This window comes from Egretta garzetta, unplaced genomic scaffold, assembly GCF_000687185.1.
Source record: "Egretta garzetta isolate BGI_Z169 unplaced genomic scaffold, ASM68718v1 scaffold1603, whole genome shotgun sequence".
Taxonomy (NCBI): Eukaryota; Metazoa; Chordata; class Aves; order Pelecaniformes; family Ardeidae; genus Egretta; species Egretta garzetta.
This window is the reverse complement of record NW_009259271.1, coordinates 1-18,675: the sequence shown is the minus strand read 5'-3', so window position 1 is coordinate 18,675 and position 18,675 is coordinate 1. Positions and strand designations below refer to the sequence as shown.

The following is an 18,675-nucleotide window of genomic DNA, read 5'->3' as shown; positions in this document are numbered from 1 at the left end:
TCTTTGTAAACAGGAGTCTTACGGTGACAGTCAATGAGCGAGGAAGGACTTAATGAAAAACTCATTGCCATCAGCTGTGGGGAAGGTCAAAAGGACACAGAGGAAAGCAAGGAATGTGCAAGGTTTAAAGATAAGAGTTAATCTGATCGAAGCCAAGGCTTGTGCAGAACCATAAATTTATCACAGTTTACGCGCACCTGATAACAAGATAGGCAAGTGAATTTTACTAGCTAAATCAAGTAAGGCATAAAGGATCAGTTACATTTTTAAAGCTTCCAAGCAACTGTGATTTTGTTTTGGTTTGGGTTTTTTTTCCCCCCTGCTTGCTGCCAGTTCAAGCCCTGTTTAAAACTGGGTCATAGCACTGCCTGGCTCATAGCAGGAAGTCACCACCCTTGCAGTCACCACCCGCAGGTTTAGTGTTGAATTTCCAAGGTGAAAAAAATAATTTCATTGATAACTTCAGCTACTGGGAAATTGCAGTAGCACAGTGAAGGAAGTCACGCCTTTTATCTTCCAGATTCGCTCTTGCAGCAGATGTTCGTAGTTCGGTTTTTAGGATCGATGGCTGTTCAGTCAGATGACACAAGTGAGGTGATTTATGAAGCCATGAGACAAGTGTTAGCTGCTCGTGCCATTCACAACATATTCCGTATGACTGAATCCCACCTCATGGTCACCAGCAAGAACTTGAGGTACTGTAAAACCTTCAGCTTGTCAGCATTCTGTTCTCTTAATACAGCCTGTGATTAGTAAAGTATTTTTGCTTTTGTTTTTCCAAGAAGTACACCCTTTGAGGGGGGAAGATCCTGTGATTCACTTTACTTAGTAAAAAAGTCTCTTTCCTTACTTTGTAGTATCGAGAAATCACCCCCCTGACTAAGTTGTAAGAACATCCTACCAGTATTTAGGGGATGCAGTGGGGCTATAAGGCAAAAAAGTGCATTGGAGGGTTCTCCTTCCTTACACATAGTAACAGCAAGAGAGCCATCACTGTCCTGATGTCAGTATTGGCACTGTAGAACATGTTGGTACAAGCCGTTCACTTTAGCTGGAGCGAGTTTATGTCCATGTGTGTGTATCCGTGTATCAGCCCGTACCCTCGGGATGCTGACCAGAACAGTGACTCCAAGATATGATGACCTATACACGTCAAGCAGCGGGGAGTCAGGGCCTAGAGTTGAACCTTGCTGTCAACCAACTTGAAATCACAGATAAAACATGCACAGGTTCAAATGCTTTCTCATCTGTAAAATTGCTGTAGTGATTGCCTTGGTATTATAAAGCACCTTGAAATTAGTAAGAATCGCTATAAAATCATTTCTTTTTTTTTTCCTCCCTACATATAATTGCAGGTTAATAGATCCTCAAACCCAAGTTACACGAACAAGTGTAAGTAACTTTTGTTTTGGATCTGGTTTTGCACCACAGCACTGAATACTCAGTCACGTGAACTTGAGCCCTTGACCAAGCCAACCATATGCTCGTTAAGGAGAATAAATTCTGTATTATACTTTTCCAGTTTGAACTTGCCACCGTGTCACAGTTTGCTGCTCATCAGGATAACAGGAGACTGATTGGCTTTGTGGTCCACCTCAGCGAGACTCTGGGACAAGAATCCATGAGCGCATATATTTTCGAGAGCAACACAGAAGGGGAAAAGGTTTGCATGACGCTTACTAAAATACATTATTTAGAAAACAGGTCTTAGGCTTCTTGGCTTACACATCTGGGAAACAGTGCTATAGCAGCAAGAGCAGCTCAGTTTCTTGCCAAGAAAACATGCCTTACCGTGCAGGCCTTTGCTGGCTTTTGTCTAAAAAGGACCAAACTTAAAGATAATGCAGCAGCGCGTACAACAAGGAAGAAAGGATGCGATTGCCAGTACCAACAGTAAGAGGGAGGGGAAAGCGTGTGTGCCTGGCACCAGCACTAACAAAAATGAACGTCAGCTCTGTTGCGCAGCTTTCAAAGACAAGGCAGCCATGCTGCATTAACAGCACCGTGTGCTCGCTGCATATGATAAAACCCAGACCATTAGAAATAAGGAACGGGCTGGAGAATTATCTTTAAGAACAATAATGCTTTTGGATGCACTGGAAAAGGTTCCCCCCCCAGGTTTGGAAATAAAGGTTGGTGAAGAAAACTGAGTGGAGTACAAAGACTTACCAGCCTAAGTGAGCTTTGAAGTAGAACCCAGGATGGGTTTATTTTTATGTAGGTAGCATGGTCAATTGGCATTCCACCTCTGCTTTCAGACCTGTATTTAAGACTAACTTTGCATTAACGCTTCTGTGGTTTAGTCCCAATCAAGGAACAAAAAAACCAAAACAAAACTGAACTTTAAATATATTTCTTTTTTTTTTTTTTTAGATTTGCTATGCCATCAGCTTGGGAAAAGAAATCATCGAGGCACAGAAGGTAGGTTTGTTTCATTCCCCGTGTCTGTGCTGTGAGACATCATATTCTGCTTTTGGCTGCACTGTCCAGGTACTGCTGGTGTGCGTAAGAAAAAAGAAAAGAACTGCCAGGCTGCTGAGTGCCAAAGCTTCTCAGGCATCATTTGACACAGCCCCAGGGTAGTTCATGCAAAAATAGTTTGATTTTGCAGTGGCTTGATTTGAGACAAAATTTGCCACCCTAGATCAAACTCGGCGCTACACAAATGCAATTGCGTGTCTGAAAGGAAGCTGTGAGCAAAGCTTTCAAAAAAACCCCAAACTCTTTGGGATGAAATGTAAATCACACACATTGCTGTTTCACTTTTAGAAACTCCTATTCCTTTCTCCTTTAGGGAGGAAAAACACTTTTTCCACTTAAAACACACAGTGTTTTTTCACTTAAAATGAACGGCAACGTTACCTACCCCCTTGTAGATACATTTATCTATATAAAGATGTAACACTGGTACATTAATATTTGCTGTATAGTTTTGCTGCTAAGATTTCAGAACAAATTGGGGGAATGAGCTTTTATTCACGGGCAGTAAGCACAGGTACAGTAAATAATACTAGACAGTTCCTTTTCTCCTTGGTTTTCAGTAGTTACATCGATGCCAGATAAGAACAGCAAAATAAAGGCTCAAAATGAGTGACCTTTTTTCCTTCCTGTGTACCTAAGGGGTGGTTTTACTGAACCAAAAGGGATTATTTATATTTCGAACCTTTGAACTAAAAGTTGTCATAAAAAAGAGTTGCAAAACCTTAATTAGTACTGGGAAAACTGTGCAGTCCTCACAGATTGCTGCAGGCCGCCCAACTCTCTCTGTTTTTCTTCAGGATCCAGAAGCATTGGCCCAGCTAATGAAGTCCATGCCGTTAACAAATGATGGAAAGTTCATGCTTCTGAACGATCAGGCAGAAGAGGATGGAACGATACACGAAGAAGGGGAGGAGTCAGAAGCATAAAAAAAAAAAACCCCACCCTCTTTGTCCTTTCCTGGAGCCTGTGTGGGAGCGGGAAAAGCAGAGATTTGATTTGCAGGAATCTCTGGTGTTCGGCCACCGGCGCCCACACAGGGCCAGCTTCTGTCTTCCTGCTAGGGGCAGCGTGGCGGCTTCGCAGCGGAGTTCCCTCTGGATTTACAATGGAACAGCAGCAGGACTTGGCCTTTGAGGCTTTTGGCATTTGCGAATGTGTAGCGTGTAGGTGTGTCTGGGAAGCTGACAATCCTCGGGAATGTTTCGGCATTAGCCCCTTGCTGCTGGCAGGCGGGGGGGGACGGGCGGCCGCCCACAAAGGGTTAATGTCACTTCTTCAAATTTACGTGGCCAGCAGCCTACAGTTCCACTGAAATTAGCACAAGCCGTAAGCTGGCAGCTCCTTTAACAAGTATCAGGCCTCAAGCTTCCTACTCTAGTCAAGTCTCCTAGTTTGCATGATCATGTGCATCTGAATGAAGGTTAAAAGTGCACTATTTACTTTATTTTCAGAGGAAGTTATTTTTAGTCTAGTCTAAGCATAACAAGGTTTATCTTTTGTGCTAGCCTATTTACAAAACAATTTGTTAAACACTAAATTTTTTTCCTATTAATATAATCTATTTTTATATCGCATCTAGAATAAGGTTACAAAACAAATCTAAGTGCCTACTCTTACCCTCACGGGGACCGCACTCTCACATTCTGTAGTTAAATAATGGACATAATGTACTTCCTTGATTTATTATTCTAAATACCACTGACCTGCAAACATCTGAAGTAGTCGACGACTGAGGCATGGTGGTTATGCGCCGTTTTTCTACGGTTAGGTTTCTTAAAAGTTAAGTTGCCAGAGATGATAATTGTAGGACAAATAAATACTTTTATAATAAGAATTCTTTGTATATTTAACCCTATGTTGATCTGCAACAGCTGCATCTACCAGCAGTCTTTGGTTTTAAGAAACTGAGCAATAAAATGCTAGATTTTAAGTCTACACTGTCTTGATGAGTCTCATAGTACATTCCTGAAATTAGGCACTAGATAGATTTGGCTAGTAAGTTCAGATTTTTTTTTTCCTTTCCAGTTTAACCTGAAACCATGAGAAACTGTACTTTGCAAGAACAAACAAAAATAAACCAAATGAAGAGGCTTTGGGGGTGATGTAATCTGTGGCATAGTTTGTATTAATCAAGTAACTGGAACAAATGGCTGAAATTCCTCCAATTTAATTTAACTCTTCTCAAGCGCTTACTAGGAAAACAAGATTTTCTGTAAGCAGAATCTGTGATACAGCATCTGAAAGATCCCACTTTGCAAGCATTTCACGTGGAATAAATTCAGTTTAGTTGGTTGTTGGATGATGAAAGGAACCATGGAAGAGCCCTCTTAGTAACTGACACAAATTCTTCATAAATAAAAGCTGAAGCTGTCTTATTAAAAAAGTTAAGACCTACTGAAGCTGATGTTACTGAAGACACTAAAAGAATGAGATTCTCAAAATGACATTTATTAACAGTTTTATGTACATAATGTTCTCCACTCACAAACCAAAGAGACTGAGGTAACAGAACACCCTTTTGTACAACGCGCTAGGAAACATTAAGTGTTACATTTGGTCCTTTGTACCTGAGAAGCTGAAAACAGCTGTTGTCAATGGACATCAGATGAAAACTCAAATGTGTTTCTGATTACAGACCGCATGAGGACCTCCAGCCTCTGCCCTGCAGCAGCTCACCTGCCACTGAAGCCGACGCCAGCCGGGCGCCGTCGCGGCCATCGCCTACCTCCGCTCAGTGCAAACACCTTTCGACCCTGGGGCTGAGCGCGAGTTGGGCCAGGGCTGTGCTCTGCCCCCTCCGTGGGGCGGAAGGGCAAGGCAGCCCCGCGGCTGCTGGCACACGAGGGCACAGCACCCCACCAGCAGCAGGGCGCGAGGCCTCTGAAGAGCTGCTGCTACCACGTGTGCACGCAGCAGCCTTGCTGCGAGACCCCGCAGGCGAGGGCAGTGGCAGCAGCTGCCCTCTCCGGGAGAGAGACGCCCTCAGCCCATCCTGCCCATGACGTGAAGGAAAAAAACCCTACAGATGCGTTTTATGTCCCTGCAGCAAGCTCATCATCCTCGCTTTCCTTTTATCTCCTCTGGGAATTCTGAGGGAGCACACTCGGTTTAGTTTGGGGGATTTTTTTTTTTTTTGTTTTGGCTCCATCCTCTCCTCTCCATTTTGTTCCTATTATCAGCAGAGGAAGGCAAAAGCAATGAAAACAGTAGTAGCACCAAAGCAAGATTTTTGCACCCCTCTCAGATCCTTGTTTGGGGGGAAGGAAAAAAAAAAAAAAAAAAAAAAAAAAAAAAAAGAAGGATTTGATGTGACTGTCACTGACTCACAGGAGTGGGTGACATCCAAATCCAGGACCCACCTTGTATTTCAGGTGAGAAAAGCTTTCTGTGGGTGTATGCTGCTACGTGATAAAAAGAAAGAAGGCAATACAAACTACAATCCTGCGTTAGCAAGAACAGCTCTATTATCACTGTACATATGTGTGTGTATATATGTGGTTTTGCCACATACAGTATACATTCAGGTCTCCCAGATTAAACAGGGTTCTGTCAAAAATAGGCTTGTGTCTTTCCTGGAAAACTTCCATCATTGCTAGAACCACGTGACTGTTAACCACCATACATTAAGAAAATGCACAGTTCATTCAGTTTACATTCAACTGCAAAGTGTTACCTACCCGAGATGGCATCCTTCCAAAAAAAAAAAAAAGAAAAAAAGGGGAGAAGGGAAGACACAAGTGCAGGTTTTATGAGTCTGGACTGTAGGTAGCTGCCTGGCAGCTCCATACTGGGGGAAACGACCACCACCTACAGGCGATGCTGCAGTTGCCGTGGAAGAAGGAAATGTAGTGCTTGGCCATTCCAAGCCAAGAACTTAGGTGGCTCCAGATGAGAGAGGAATACGGGAATACGTACACTGCAATTGCAAGGTTATGGAAATCAGCAGCAGCAGCAAGGATGCTGATCTCGGCAGCACTACTGAGTGTCCAGTGTGGGCACAATTTGGTCAAAAAAGAAAGCGTACACAAATTACAGAAAAAAAAAAAACCAACCCTGTATCAAAAAAAAAAAATAAATCAAAAATACAAATCAAGTAATGCAGCATTCTTTAGGGCAGTCTCTGCAGTTACAATGAATTAAAAATAAAAACTTTAGTAAGCCCAGCTGATTTACACAGTCTGTGAAGCTTCTGTGTCACGTTTTCAGAACCAATGAAAGGACTTCCATGTCACTCTGGTCTGTCCGGTTGCAACAAAAAAATTTGTCCTAGCTTTCTGAATGTGGAAGTGACCAGCAGGAAAGGGCAAAGCAGATGTACGTCAGGAATTGCCTTAACCAGTGACCAAAGGGTGGTGGAACAATTTGAACCATTAAAAATTGCCTCTTCTGTGATTAGAAGAGATGAATGAAACTGGCAAGTATGGTCTAAAAATACAGTTGGGAGTGCCAACAAAAACCCCAACAACCCCAAAAGAGTAATTCTCAGTTGGACTGACTGGGCTAGTTTATTCTAGTTAGTAAGACTTAGCATGTGTTTTATGTCCTGGGAGATTAAAACACAACTGTATCTTTTAATGGAGGTGGTGCTTACATTTAAGCTCAGTCTAGCTACTTAAGTTAGGAATCTGAGTAACTCTTGCACAGTCTAGAACCTCTACTTGCAGGCAGTAACAGATGTTCCATTTATACAGTTCTCACAGTGTTCAGCAGCTTCTGAAGCCTGCAGTGCAATTATTGTTAATAGTCAGGCATGTAAGACTGTATGAACAACACAGACGGTACAACAGACCTACCAAGGCTAGGAAACGCGGAATTGAGGCTGAAACTTGCAGTTAGGCACAACATAGTCATGAAGTGTAAGATCACTTAATAGTTACAGACACCCATCACACAGTGCCTGGTCATAAAAGGAAGAGCTGATTGTGGTTCTGTCTTGGCTCTGGATTTCCTTACTTCTGCAGATGCAAATCAGACCTTCGGTACGAAACGAGAAGTAATTTATTACGTTAACTTTCTGGTTTTCCCATTCTCTGATACAGGGGGAAAAACAGCAGGGGAAAACAAATGCCTGACAGGATCCTAAGTTCCCACAGTGCGAACGCTATCTGTAGTAATAATAAGGGTTTGTGGAACAGAACATGAATAAGGATTTCCATTTTGTGTAATCGCTTTAACACACATTCACAGTGTACACACTGTTATACCACAGTGTAATCTGTGACTGCATTAGATACAACAGGACCGCATAAAAACATGTCTGAATTATCTTTTGGACAACAGATACGCACAGTATCTTGATTTTTTTTTTTTTTGGTTTTCTGGTTGAAGAGATGCACCAGTTCAAATCTTAGACCAGTGGCTTATGAGTCTTTTTTTTCTTTGTTTTTTTTAAATGCTATATTAGAGGTGCAAGAATGCATCTACAAATCAGTAATTTTTTTTATCTGCACAACTGTACTTTAAAATAACTACCTCCAAGGTCAGCATTTTATATAATTATTTTCAATGTAAAGAAAGTGCTGTAAAGAACGTAAACTCCTGAAAAATAGGAGTTTCTACAGGAAATACAGACAAACACAGACCCTGCCTCACTGGCTGCTAGTATATTACTGCACATTTTCTCTTGGGTTTAACTGAGCAAGTAAGTCAAATCTAGAGCTTTTACCCCTACAGAGCGTTACTGATAATGACAAGAACATGAATTATTTGAGTAAGTAAGCATCACCCATACCATCATTTCACAACCGGATCGGCAGGCGTAGAGTTGGAAAGATCTCCGTTGCTTGCTTTAACGGATTCTTCTACAAAAACAAAAAATAAAGACATGGATCCATGTTTACCATTTTATTCAAAGCACTAAACCCAAAATCTTAGCATATATATATTACGCTGATGTCATAACACACTTGATACAGCATACCACGGTCAGCATATGCAAACTGACCTTGCAGCACAAAGGGTCCTGGCCCTGTGAAGAAATCTTCTCTTTGGGGTGAAAAGTTTCTGCAGTCAGTCGAATTTGTGCAAAGATTACGCACACACCCCCACACATTCTGCAGAGTCCAAGTCCAAATATTACGGCAGATTGCAAAGGCAGCACCGTGTTCAAAGCTTTTCACCCTGCTATTGCATTTCAAGCTTTTCTCACCACAAAACATTTTTCAGTGAACTGAACATGTATCCCAGCTGTGAATACTGAACCTAAAATATAATGAAGTAACTGATGTTCTACAGAATGCTCTCCTAAAGAAGCCAGGGCAGTAAGTCTATTCTTACTCGCCACAATGCTTGTAGTTGGCTTGGGGTTTTTTGGTTTTTTTGTTTTGTTTTGTTGTTTTTGTGGGGGTTTTTTTGAGGGGTTGTGGGAGTGGTTTTTGTTGGTTTTAGTTCGGTTTTTTTTTTTTTTAGTTGAACAATTATCTGAGCAACTTCACTGAATACAATCAAATATAAATTCATGCTAAAAAACTTCTTTTCCTTTGAACTGTTTCTCTAGGGCAGAAGAAACCTGATCTTTGGCTCCCGTCACTGTATTCTCACAGGTCACTTGTGCCTTTGTCAGAACTACAGTGGAAAATTATTTACCAATTCAATTTTTAATATACTGTTACCTGAGTTTCTAAGTAACTTGTGACTGAACTGCACTTCCGTATCTTAATCCTTGGGAGCATTCTCATTTCTTTGAAAAGAATTCTCCCATACCCAAGAGAATCTTCCAGAATTCATGAGGGAGAATATATAAGCATGAATATAAGCCACAAAATACCCATGTTACCTAGTCAGGAGACCATACCATAAAATAATATCTTACCCTTTGAATATAATTCAATGGTAGACCAAAACATATCATAACCATCTGAAACTCACCTATAGCATCTGCATCATCTGCCTACAAGAGCTGGAAAACAGCTGGTAATGACAAGTGGAAAACACCAGTTCATTTCACACCAGCTAAGGTGGTGCAGAAAAGGCTGTCATTGTCAAAAATTGTAACTGAGAGGGTAAGTATGATGCTGAAGTTACTGCATTTAACAGACTGCCAGTATGCAATTCTTCTTGTCCCAGATTTTTTGGGGTTGGTTGTTTTTTTTTGTGGTGGTGGTTTTTTGGGAGGGTTTCCCCCCCCTTGAGAAGCCCTGCTTGAAATTCACCCATTCCAGAGAAGGCTTCTGTGAGCTGTTCTTGACTTCTCAACCACCCTTGACCCCATAAAACATTTTCTGGAATACTGAATCAAGCCACTAGCAAGAAACCAGCTATGGAAAAAAATAAAAGCAGCACCTTCCCTATTAAGGCACACTCATGAGCCAAACGTATAGCATTCACTCACCTTCTTTTTCTTTCTTTTCCTGGTTTTCTTCTGCTGCAGTTTTATCTGCTCTGAAAAATATTCTTGCACTACTTAGTGAGAAATAAAGGAGTTCAAATTCCTAAAGGAAAAGACACAGAAGAAGAGTGTCAGTGTACCACAAGAATGAATTCATAGACAGATATAAACGGGAATTTTTCAGAAACATCTAAGGCAACTAGATTTCAGTATCTAAATCACTTAAATGCTTCTGAAAATCTTCCTCCATTCATACCTTGTTCACATGCATTTTACAAAGCAAATGTCAGCCAAAAACTTTAGAGGGTAATTTCAGCAAAGCAGCATCAGTGCAATAAATCTGTCACTGGTCCATTGAGGCTGAAAATGAGGTTTGTAGCAGCAGTGAGAATTCGGAGCAACTTGCCCATGGAAAATCATGCAAGCCAGTAATTTAAATGGCCACAAGCTTCATCACTTTCTGAAGAAGGTGTGACATGGGTTTTTTTAACAACAGAGGAGCGAACACAGTGCACACTTGTGGGAGTCATGAGTACATACAGGGCTTTACCTATTTCAACAACTGATGTGCTTTTACAGAATGTAATCAAGGGCTGTTTATAAACAGCCAGCTACAGATTTGTCCCAGAGCCTCCTCAAATCAAGAGCAGAGAGAGAGAAAGTACTTACACCACCGATGAAATCTAAACTGCTATGCTTCAAAATTCAAATGCACCTTTCCTCTATTCGACAGCTAGTGCATCATTCAACTTAGCAGCTCAGAATTAACACCCAAGCATTTCTGAGGGTTCACAGTGTTACGTAAAATCTTTGCTGTAAGAACTTTAACCAAAAGTTATTCTCTCCTATTTAAGCATTTAGGTTTTAGTTGCGTTAGATTTCAAACTCCATGGGACAAAGACTTCCAATCAACCACGTCAACATCCTGCCCCCCACAAATATCACAAACATGACATCCCCTTCAGATCACGCACTTCAAGTCTTCATACTCTTTTTGCATTGCTGCTATAGACAAGGCTTTATGTTTTTTGCTCTTGATAAGCTCCGTCAGAAAACAGATACCTGAATTGAGATGGCTAAGAGCAGAACTCGGTACAGAAGAGATAACTAGACCCATGCTATACCTGTAAACAAACTTCCAGTCGCTTGTGGGTAAGGTTCATAGTTTGTAGTAGTTTTTCATCTTGATTAGTGGACTGCACATTCTGTTGCTTCGCTACTGCTCTTATTTCCTTCACATACTTCTCTCTAACAGACTGGAACCAGTGCAGAGAATCAAACTCCTGGTACTGATCCAAAAGCTTCAGAATGTAAGCCACACCTATAGTCATTAACAAACCGTGTACCAAAGTCAACATGTGATTTGTAAAACATTTTGTGAATGTCTTTAATGGATGAGCCTAACGTGATAATTCCCCCCCCAAAATAAAATTTAAACTGCAACGAATTTAAAATTAAATCTAACAGGAAAAAAAATAATAATAAAGAACAAGCTTCAATTTTTGAAAACCTCATAACTTATCCAAAGACTTGCATACCTGCTGAGATCCGCAAGCTTTGAAAGAAATTAGGGAGCATCAACATACAACAAAACTGTCTGCTCCCATACTCAGCTATTCCATGCTTAGGAGATTCTGAACACAACAGCAGCCCTCAAATCCACTGCGCTGAAGCCAAAACAACCCAAATTCAAATTATGGAATTTTTAATTATGAGAACACGTAAAATATAAACAAAACTTTTCTTGCAAATATCCATTATGTTGGCTTAGCCAAAGGCTAGTCAGTGTGCTGACACTTACCCATCGCAAATCCATCATCAGTGAAAGCTGCTCCACTTTTGTTCTTCTTATTCAATTTCTCCTTGCAACTGATTGAATGCTCTACAAAATTGAGGGTCTGAAACAGTGAAAAGCTGTCTTGGAATCATCAGAGAGACTCACAAGTTTTAAAAGGTATTCACATACACACTGTTACCTACAAATATAATTCCACACCCAAAACTATGCTAATTGTCTCTCCCATCATTAGCATTTTTGTATGAAAACTTGTCCTTTTCCTAGATTTTTTTGGGAAGAAAGTAAGTTAAGCTTTGGAAAACATCTGTGTATGCATAAGTAAAAAAACAAAGGTAGATCATCATCTTTGCTGTTCTTGTCAGACTCTATAGCTTCGCATTCCCTTTGCGATTACTAGAGGTAAACATATAAACAAGTAAAGGATAATTAAAACAGCCCAGGTTCCCGGAAAGCTTAAAGATGTGTTTTAAAGCTACAGTAAGTAATTTCACTCTGTTTAGAAAACAGTAAAAATATTTTAACAGTCTTACATTTATAATGATGTTAAACAATAGATCCAGGTAGTAATACCAAGCGATCGATACGAATTCGTCTGCAAGATCTACTCTTGCAACACAGAAAAACGTGTGCATTAACAACTTCTCAAAAACTTATGACAGGTTCAAGTTTAACTACACTGAAATGCCTTTTTAAAACTCAAATGGTTGGTATATTCCTGAAACTGTATTTATCAGAAAAAAACTTCACAAATGGGAAGGAAAAAGAACAAAAGTATTTGTCGTGAGCCTTTATTTTCCCTTGCTTCTATCACCATGACATAACCTGTCCTCTTACAGTCTTAATTTTATGGCTCATCGACATTCCAAAATTAGTTTCTAAAATGGGATGTTACACATTAATCTATTTAGACCATTTAGGCTGAACTGCTTCCAAATGCCCAGGATGCTGCACTCAATTGTGCATCACCTCAAATCAGTTGGACCCTTTCTAAACAAAGCTCATTAGCAAACACAGGTCCAGTTGCAATAGGCAATGCCCCACAGTTGTACTGAATTAGATCATGACATTCAAAGAACCTGAAGATAGCTAACGTGATGTGGAAAGAGCACGCAAACGAAAGAAGCTAAAGAACACAGTTTTAAATTCCCTTTGTCCCTGCTGTTCCAATTCCTCCTTTTTTATCTTGGCTTTCTCCAAATTTGATTCAAAGAAGAGGAGAAGAAATTTTTAAAGTTACCTTTTGAATGCTGGTACATGAATTGATGTAAAGCAAGAAAAACATGGCTTTGGACAACTATCAGCAAAGCCACACTGAAAGCAATCCCACTCATGATCAGGGAAGAAAGTAGAATATGATAATCAACAGCCTAATACAAAATATTTAAACACAAACCTGATATGATACTTTTTTTAAAGTAAGTACTGGTGCACACAATGCAAATACTAACCAGTGGGGGAACAATGATATAGAAGTTCCGCAAATGCATGTTCTTTGGACTGCGGAATTCAGGAGCAAATACATCCACGAGCATTTTGAAGTACTCCGTTCCTTCTGCAAAGTTACGCGTGAGGTCACTGAGGACAGAGTCCAACTGCCTGCAAAGGATAAGCAATGTGTTTCCTGGTTTCTGCCAGAAGTTTCTTTGCTTCCTCACCCTTCCGGGTAACAACCCTCTCTTCGCTCTTCGGCTGCACCTACAATCCTATATTCGGACCAAAGCGTCCAAGATTACACCCTACCTCTACAGCCACCTTGAATCATGTTTATTGATTTAATTTCCTAAAAAAAGGTTTATGAATACTTTCTTAAGGGCCTGAACATTCTAAAAGTAGACATCAGACACATGGTGAGGAAAGCTTGTTAGCCTTTAAACCACAAGGATTTTATCAAGAAACCAGGCTCTATTAGTACAAATCATAGAATATCTCAAGTTTGAAGGGACCCATAAGGATCATCGAGTCCAATGCCCTGCTCCTCGCAAGACTCCCTAAAACTAAACCACATGCTTAAGAGCATTGTCCAGATGCTCCTTGAACTCTTGACAGGCTTGGTGCCACAACCACTTCCCTGGGGAGCCTGTTCCAGTGACCGCCCACCCTCTCTCACTGAAGAGCCTTTTCCTAATGTCCAGTCTGAACTTCCTGAAATGCCGCTTCAGATTCAGCATTTTTAAAAACAACTGCTTCTATTTTCTCTGCTTTTAAGAGCAGCAAATATTTTTGAGTAAAATCAGTTGAGCTTTTAACATACGCACACACAAAAATTCAATTAACGGCTGCATTTACAGCTTAAAAATGACAATTCTCTCAACCCATCCCAGACCTCAAGGGCATGATGTTAGGGTACCTTGCTGCTTTTTGTGTTTCTTCTGAAAGTCCTTCTTTTTTCACCAGCTCTTCAAAGTTAACGATATCTTCCAGATCAGGAACAAACCTGAAAACTTCCTGCTTGTTAGTGTTATGTTCAACTGTCTGTGTTCACTGAAGTATTGACCATCATTTATAATTTAGCTAAATTTACTCCTCTGGGCTTGAACTATGTACTTGAAATTATAACACCTCCTCTCTAGCACTTGCTAAGTTTACTATCATTTGCAAGAAAACCAACTATGTCTTTGTGTGTGAAATCACTATGTTTTAATGACCTTATATAAACACAATCATCCACATAGAATGTGGAAAAAAACCATTTCTTTGACACTAAGTTCCTCAAGGCTTGTACTGCTTTTCCTTAATGCACCCTCTCAAAGAGATTAACATCAGGAATTACTGACTTAATTAAGGACCAATGACTTAGATATGCAATCTATTAACTCTTCTGCAGTATTTTTCCATAGAATTTGTTTGATTTTTGGTGTTTTATGGCAATGATTGTACGGTTCTGAATTCCAGCACTGTTTTTCATAATTCCACTTCAATGAAGGCATAAAAATGGACCTTTTAAATCAAAATGTATGGGGTATGGGTAAGAACCCAGGGTATATCAGCATGAATAGGGAGCAAAGGAATGAGAAGGAGCAAACAGAAAAAATGAAATATTTGTCAAAGTACCTAATTGCACTACTACAGCAGTGAAGTCCACCAGATCTTATCATTCGTACATAACCCATAGCGTTGCCTTTAAAAAAAAAAAAAGAAAAACCAAGGCAGTCATTAATAATTATTTAAATACATATGCACACACACACTCTTCATAACTCCCATAAGCTCTGAAACGTACATCAAAGCTGCCATACAATTTTGGCAAAGAAATTGTTCTGAAGGCCAAGTTAAAAACGCTATGTTGAATCCCTGTATCAGAAGTCTATGCAGAGAAATAAAACACAAAATGCATCATCTAGCAAGGCTGCGTTCACTTTCATGATAGCGTAAGTATAGCAAATAGTACAAACTCTTTTCACTGGTGACATGAAAACACTTGCACGTTCAGGTCAGTCCTGCACATCTACAGCATAAAGAGCTGAAAATACCATTGTAATGTCACGCAACACTCAAAGGTAGCGCAGCTGGATATATGGCCTTTTTCTGAAATATAGGAACTTAAGAGTACTATTTTTTTTACTGGGAAAAACACTCAAAGTCACTTCCATAATATAAAGAAAAGACAAACTTAAAGGGAACAGGCATCTATACAAGCTGTGGCTATATTTTAGATTAAGACATGCAAGGGCCATTTCTCTGTAATTGGATGACAGCATTTATTTCACATGGGATACAAGGGAAGTACTTTCCCTCTGACTAGAGTTAAATCGAGTTTTAGCCTGAGCTAAAGGTTCAGTTACTAGACTATGAAGATCTCTTTCATTTAATAACATTTATAACATTGTCTTAGATAGTATTTCATACCAATTTGGCTTATGAGTTGTCTGAACTGGTCAAGGTAACTCTGGCCATCCGGGGTTATTCCAAGTTTTCTGATGCCACGGTTGAATTTATCTGCTCTTTCAAATGGATACTAAAAAAAAATATTTTAGAATAATTGGTAAGAATAATTATCTGCCCTTAAAAAAATCAAGTGTTTTCATCATGTCAATACAATTCCATTCGCAATTTTTTTTTTTTTTTTTATAAATTATACACCTGCTTGTCTGTATTAGTTTGCAAAAGTCATTTGGCTAAGTCACATCTGAAAGCTGAAAAGTGAAATAGAAGTCTTACTGTGAACAAGAAAATATTCCTAAAAGAAATAAGTACTTGACGTACAAGAAGCCTGTTTTATTAAATACATTGCCTCTCACATTTTCAAGAAATCAAATTTCCAGCATGGAAATCAGACCCTAGTCCTCAAATCCTGACATACTGGGATAAGTGCTACACATTCACAGAATTTTGGATTCAGTTTGAAAAATCTTACTATTCAAAACTGACAACAACTGTTAAACACTGTTTGGACCAGACGTTTAGAACCTCCAGTAGACTATGACTTCATCAAATCATAATTTTCAGGGTCACTGAGAGAATGATTTTAGCCAACCCCATATTTACAGCAGCCAGAATGAAACAAAGACATCCTGAATACAGACATTTGTAACACTGCACTTTGCTAGGACAAAAGCTGTCCTTTTGTCTGGAGATACACATTTAAATTAAAGGAATTTTATGATTTGGTGCACCTTCAGTCACATAAAAGTAGCACTTCTTTTAACCAAGTTACCCTCAATACTTCAAAAATTACTATACCTTGTGATCGTTTTGATCCTTGACTTCCCTGAAGAATCTGATGTCTTTGATAAGTCTGGATTTGATATGTTCATCATACATGAACTGGCTAAAAATATAAAACTTTTTCCTCAAAAATTGGTAAGTGAAGTTTACCTAGAAGAAAACAAAAAAAAAACTCAGTCAAATCAAGAAAGTTAGCAAAGTAACAAGCGTATCTAGCAACGCATTTTCAGTAGATTCCAGAGTAACTTGTACTTATGATGATGTAACTTCCAAAGACAGAACTTTCTACTCGGTTTACTTCAGTTTGTTATTCTCAACTTAACTTTTTAATTTCACTGGTTTAAAAGAATAAAGAAAACCCTTCTCCTGGACAGCCTACCCTCTTCCAGAGAGGATCAAGGGACAAGCTAGCCACTTCAGTTCGATGACCTGACCTACACAGCCATTAGTTTGTGTTTGGAATATCCTGTAATTGTCCTTTTGAAGCAATACAAACATGTCAAGTTGAAGAGGGCAGACAAGCTCAACTTCCTCAGTTAAGCTGTGGAATCTGCATAACCTCTTGACACACCTTTTCACTTCCTCAAAGTTTTCTAAAACACTCTCCCATAAGGCAGATGTACACTTCTACGCTACGCATCTCAATTACTTCTCATGTCTGCATGAACAATTTTACTCATAGCCTGAAGTGAATGCATCTACATCACCAGGAAATAAATAACGTGAGTAACAGCATTTTTTTTGAGTAACTGAAGTCCCCAAGATTAACTATTCCAGTAACAAGAAGAAAATAATTCTCAGAATAGTGCAAGAGAAGTTATTTCCAATAGTGCAAGAAAGCATGAAAACCTTATTTTTCTAATCATTTCCACTTTTCAAGTAATGACTTGAGAGCAGGTTCAGTATTTCAGCAAGTTCCCTTTTTTTTTTTTTTTTTTTTTTTTTCCTAACAGGGACAGAACAATGGGAAAAACAGCAATGAGGTAGAAAAGTTGATCAGCAGACTGGAAAGCACCGACCTAAAAACACCTTTGGCACTGTATCCAAACCCAAGAACCACAGTGATAAGTTCCTGTTGCAGCAGGCATGCCACAGGAAGTATCCTTTCCTACCTTGCAAAGAGGTAAATGCCTTTAGCTGATTAAAATTACCACCTACACTACAGACATCATCAAAAGCATTGCAGTAAGAAGTTGCAGTCTTCTAATAAATGATCAGAGATCTGTCGCTTTTATTTTGCAAATTGAAAAGCTGATGTTTAAGCTTAACGATTACATGAGCAATTAACAAAGTTGCAGTCTTCTAATAAATGATCAGAGATCTGTTGCTTTTATTTTGCAAATTGAAAAGCAGATGTTTAAGCTTAATGATTACATGAGCAATTAACAAAAAAAAATTAACACTGCATTTCTTCAAGATTTGCTTTATCTGCAGCAAAAATATCTGTCTACTAAGTGTACATAAGGAGAAACTTAAAGCATGCTAATTTATGCAGGCAGCTTAGAAATCAAAATATATTACTGTGCTAGTTTGGTAAGTATTATTTATCTTAACTGAAATTTAGAGTCCTACCAGAACATCTGTATCTTCTTTGATGTGTTTTTAGACCTCTTAACTTTTATGTAGTAACTAGAAGTGGCATAACTCCGAAAAGATTGTGATAGATTTGTGTCATGTCCAACTGATTTGTTTTATTAATACACACAGAACATTACTATTGCATTATTAAAACTGCACAACCAAATAAACCATTAGAATATGCAAGAGTTAGGAAGCTTTTGTGCACTATTAAAAAAAAAAAAAATCCAACAACTGCGCAAAAGATACTCACTGTTGTGTTCATGATTCCTGTTCCATGAGTTCGAATTGAATTAGCAATATGTCGGATATTGATAGTGTTCAAGTGTTTGTTATTACTTGTTCTTTCAATGAAGATCTGGGAGGCAGGGGAGGAAAAATAAAGTTATGCATCCAAAACTGATTCTGTGACCAATTATCCATGTAAGTGGCCCATATCCTATTTCTGAGAGCAGCTAATAATTGGGGATTAGGTTACCAAGAAAATACAGAATGCATAAAATAAACTTTCTCTGGTAGGTTCTTCCGATTTATGCAAAGCGGCGATTCAAGGCAGACGTTGTACCCAAACTCACATATTTATTGAGACTATATCCTACATTAATTGGCTAAACTCTTTTGGCACATGTTTGTACTTTTGGCCCCACTATATACCATGGCAATGAGTTCTGTTACTGAATTATGTGCTACGAGAAAAAGCACTTCCTTTTCTTTAAGGATGCTGCTCATTTTCATAGTGGGCCCGTCATTCTCACGTTATGGGAAACCACAAAGGGTTGTTCCCTGTACACGTTCTCCATGTCATTCACTGCTTCATCTCTCTAAC

The 18,675-nt window shown here is 39.2% G+C and overlaps 2 protein-coding genes across 2 annotated transcripts in view; one reads left to right on the top strand and one right to left on the bottom strand.

Moving 5' to 3' along the window:
* APPL2 (adaptor protein, phosphotyrosine interacting with PH domain and leucine zipper 2) overlaps positions 1-4,506 on the top strand; it is a 34,178-nt gene extending 29,672 nt beyond the window's left edge. Inside the window, exons 16-20 of the mRNA XM_035891698.1 lie at positions 521-695; positions 1,356-1,392; positions 1,523-1,663; positions 2,374-2,421; positions 3,279-4,506. Coding sequence (XP_035747591.1) covers positions 521-695; positions 1,356-1,392; positions 1,523-1,663; positions 2,374-2,421; positions 3,279-3,407 — 530 coding nt within the window. The 3' untranslated portion in view covers positions 3,408-4,506. The remainder of the gene's footprint in view (positions 1-520; positions 696-1,355; positions 1,393-1,522; positions 1,664-2,373; positions 2,422-3,278) is intronic.
* A 358-nt stretch (positions 4,507-4,864) lies between these two features.
* LOC104123810 (WASH complex subunit 4-like) lies at positions 4,865-18,669 on the bottom strand. The gene is made up of 11 exons (XM_035891697.1): positions 18,103-18,669; positions 16,287-16,421; positions 15,453-15,561; positions 14,658-14,724; positions 13,954-14,040; positions 13,055-13,202; positions 11,610-11,706; positions 10,933-11,129; positions 9,812-9,911; positions 8,213-8,282; positions 4,865-7,455 (listed from the first exon to the last, which is right to left on the bottom strand). The coding sequence occupies exons 1-10, from the start codon at positions 18,112-18,114 to the stop codon at positions 8,215-8,217; spliced, it is 1,020 nt and encodes a 339-aa protein (XP_035747590.1). The 5' UTR covers positions 18,115-18,669; the 3' UTR covers positions 4,865-7,455; positions 8,213-8,214.
* Positions 18,670-18,675: the final 6 nt, after the last annotated feature.

Bases quoted from the DNA above. Each gene is read 5' to 3' on its own strand.
- LOC104123810 (XM_035891697.1), bottom strand. The intron at 13,203-13,953 runs GTACCCTAACAT...TATCCTTTGCAG, and splicing joins GAAACACAAAAAGCAGCAAG to GCAGTTGGACTCTGTCCTCA. The intron at 11,130-11,609 runs GTAAGTGTCAGC...TAATGACTATAG, and splicing joins TGATGATGGATTTGCGATGG to GTGTGGCTTACATTCTGAAG.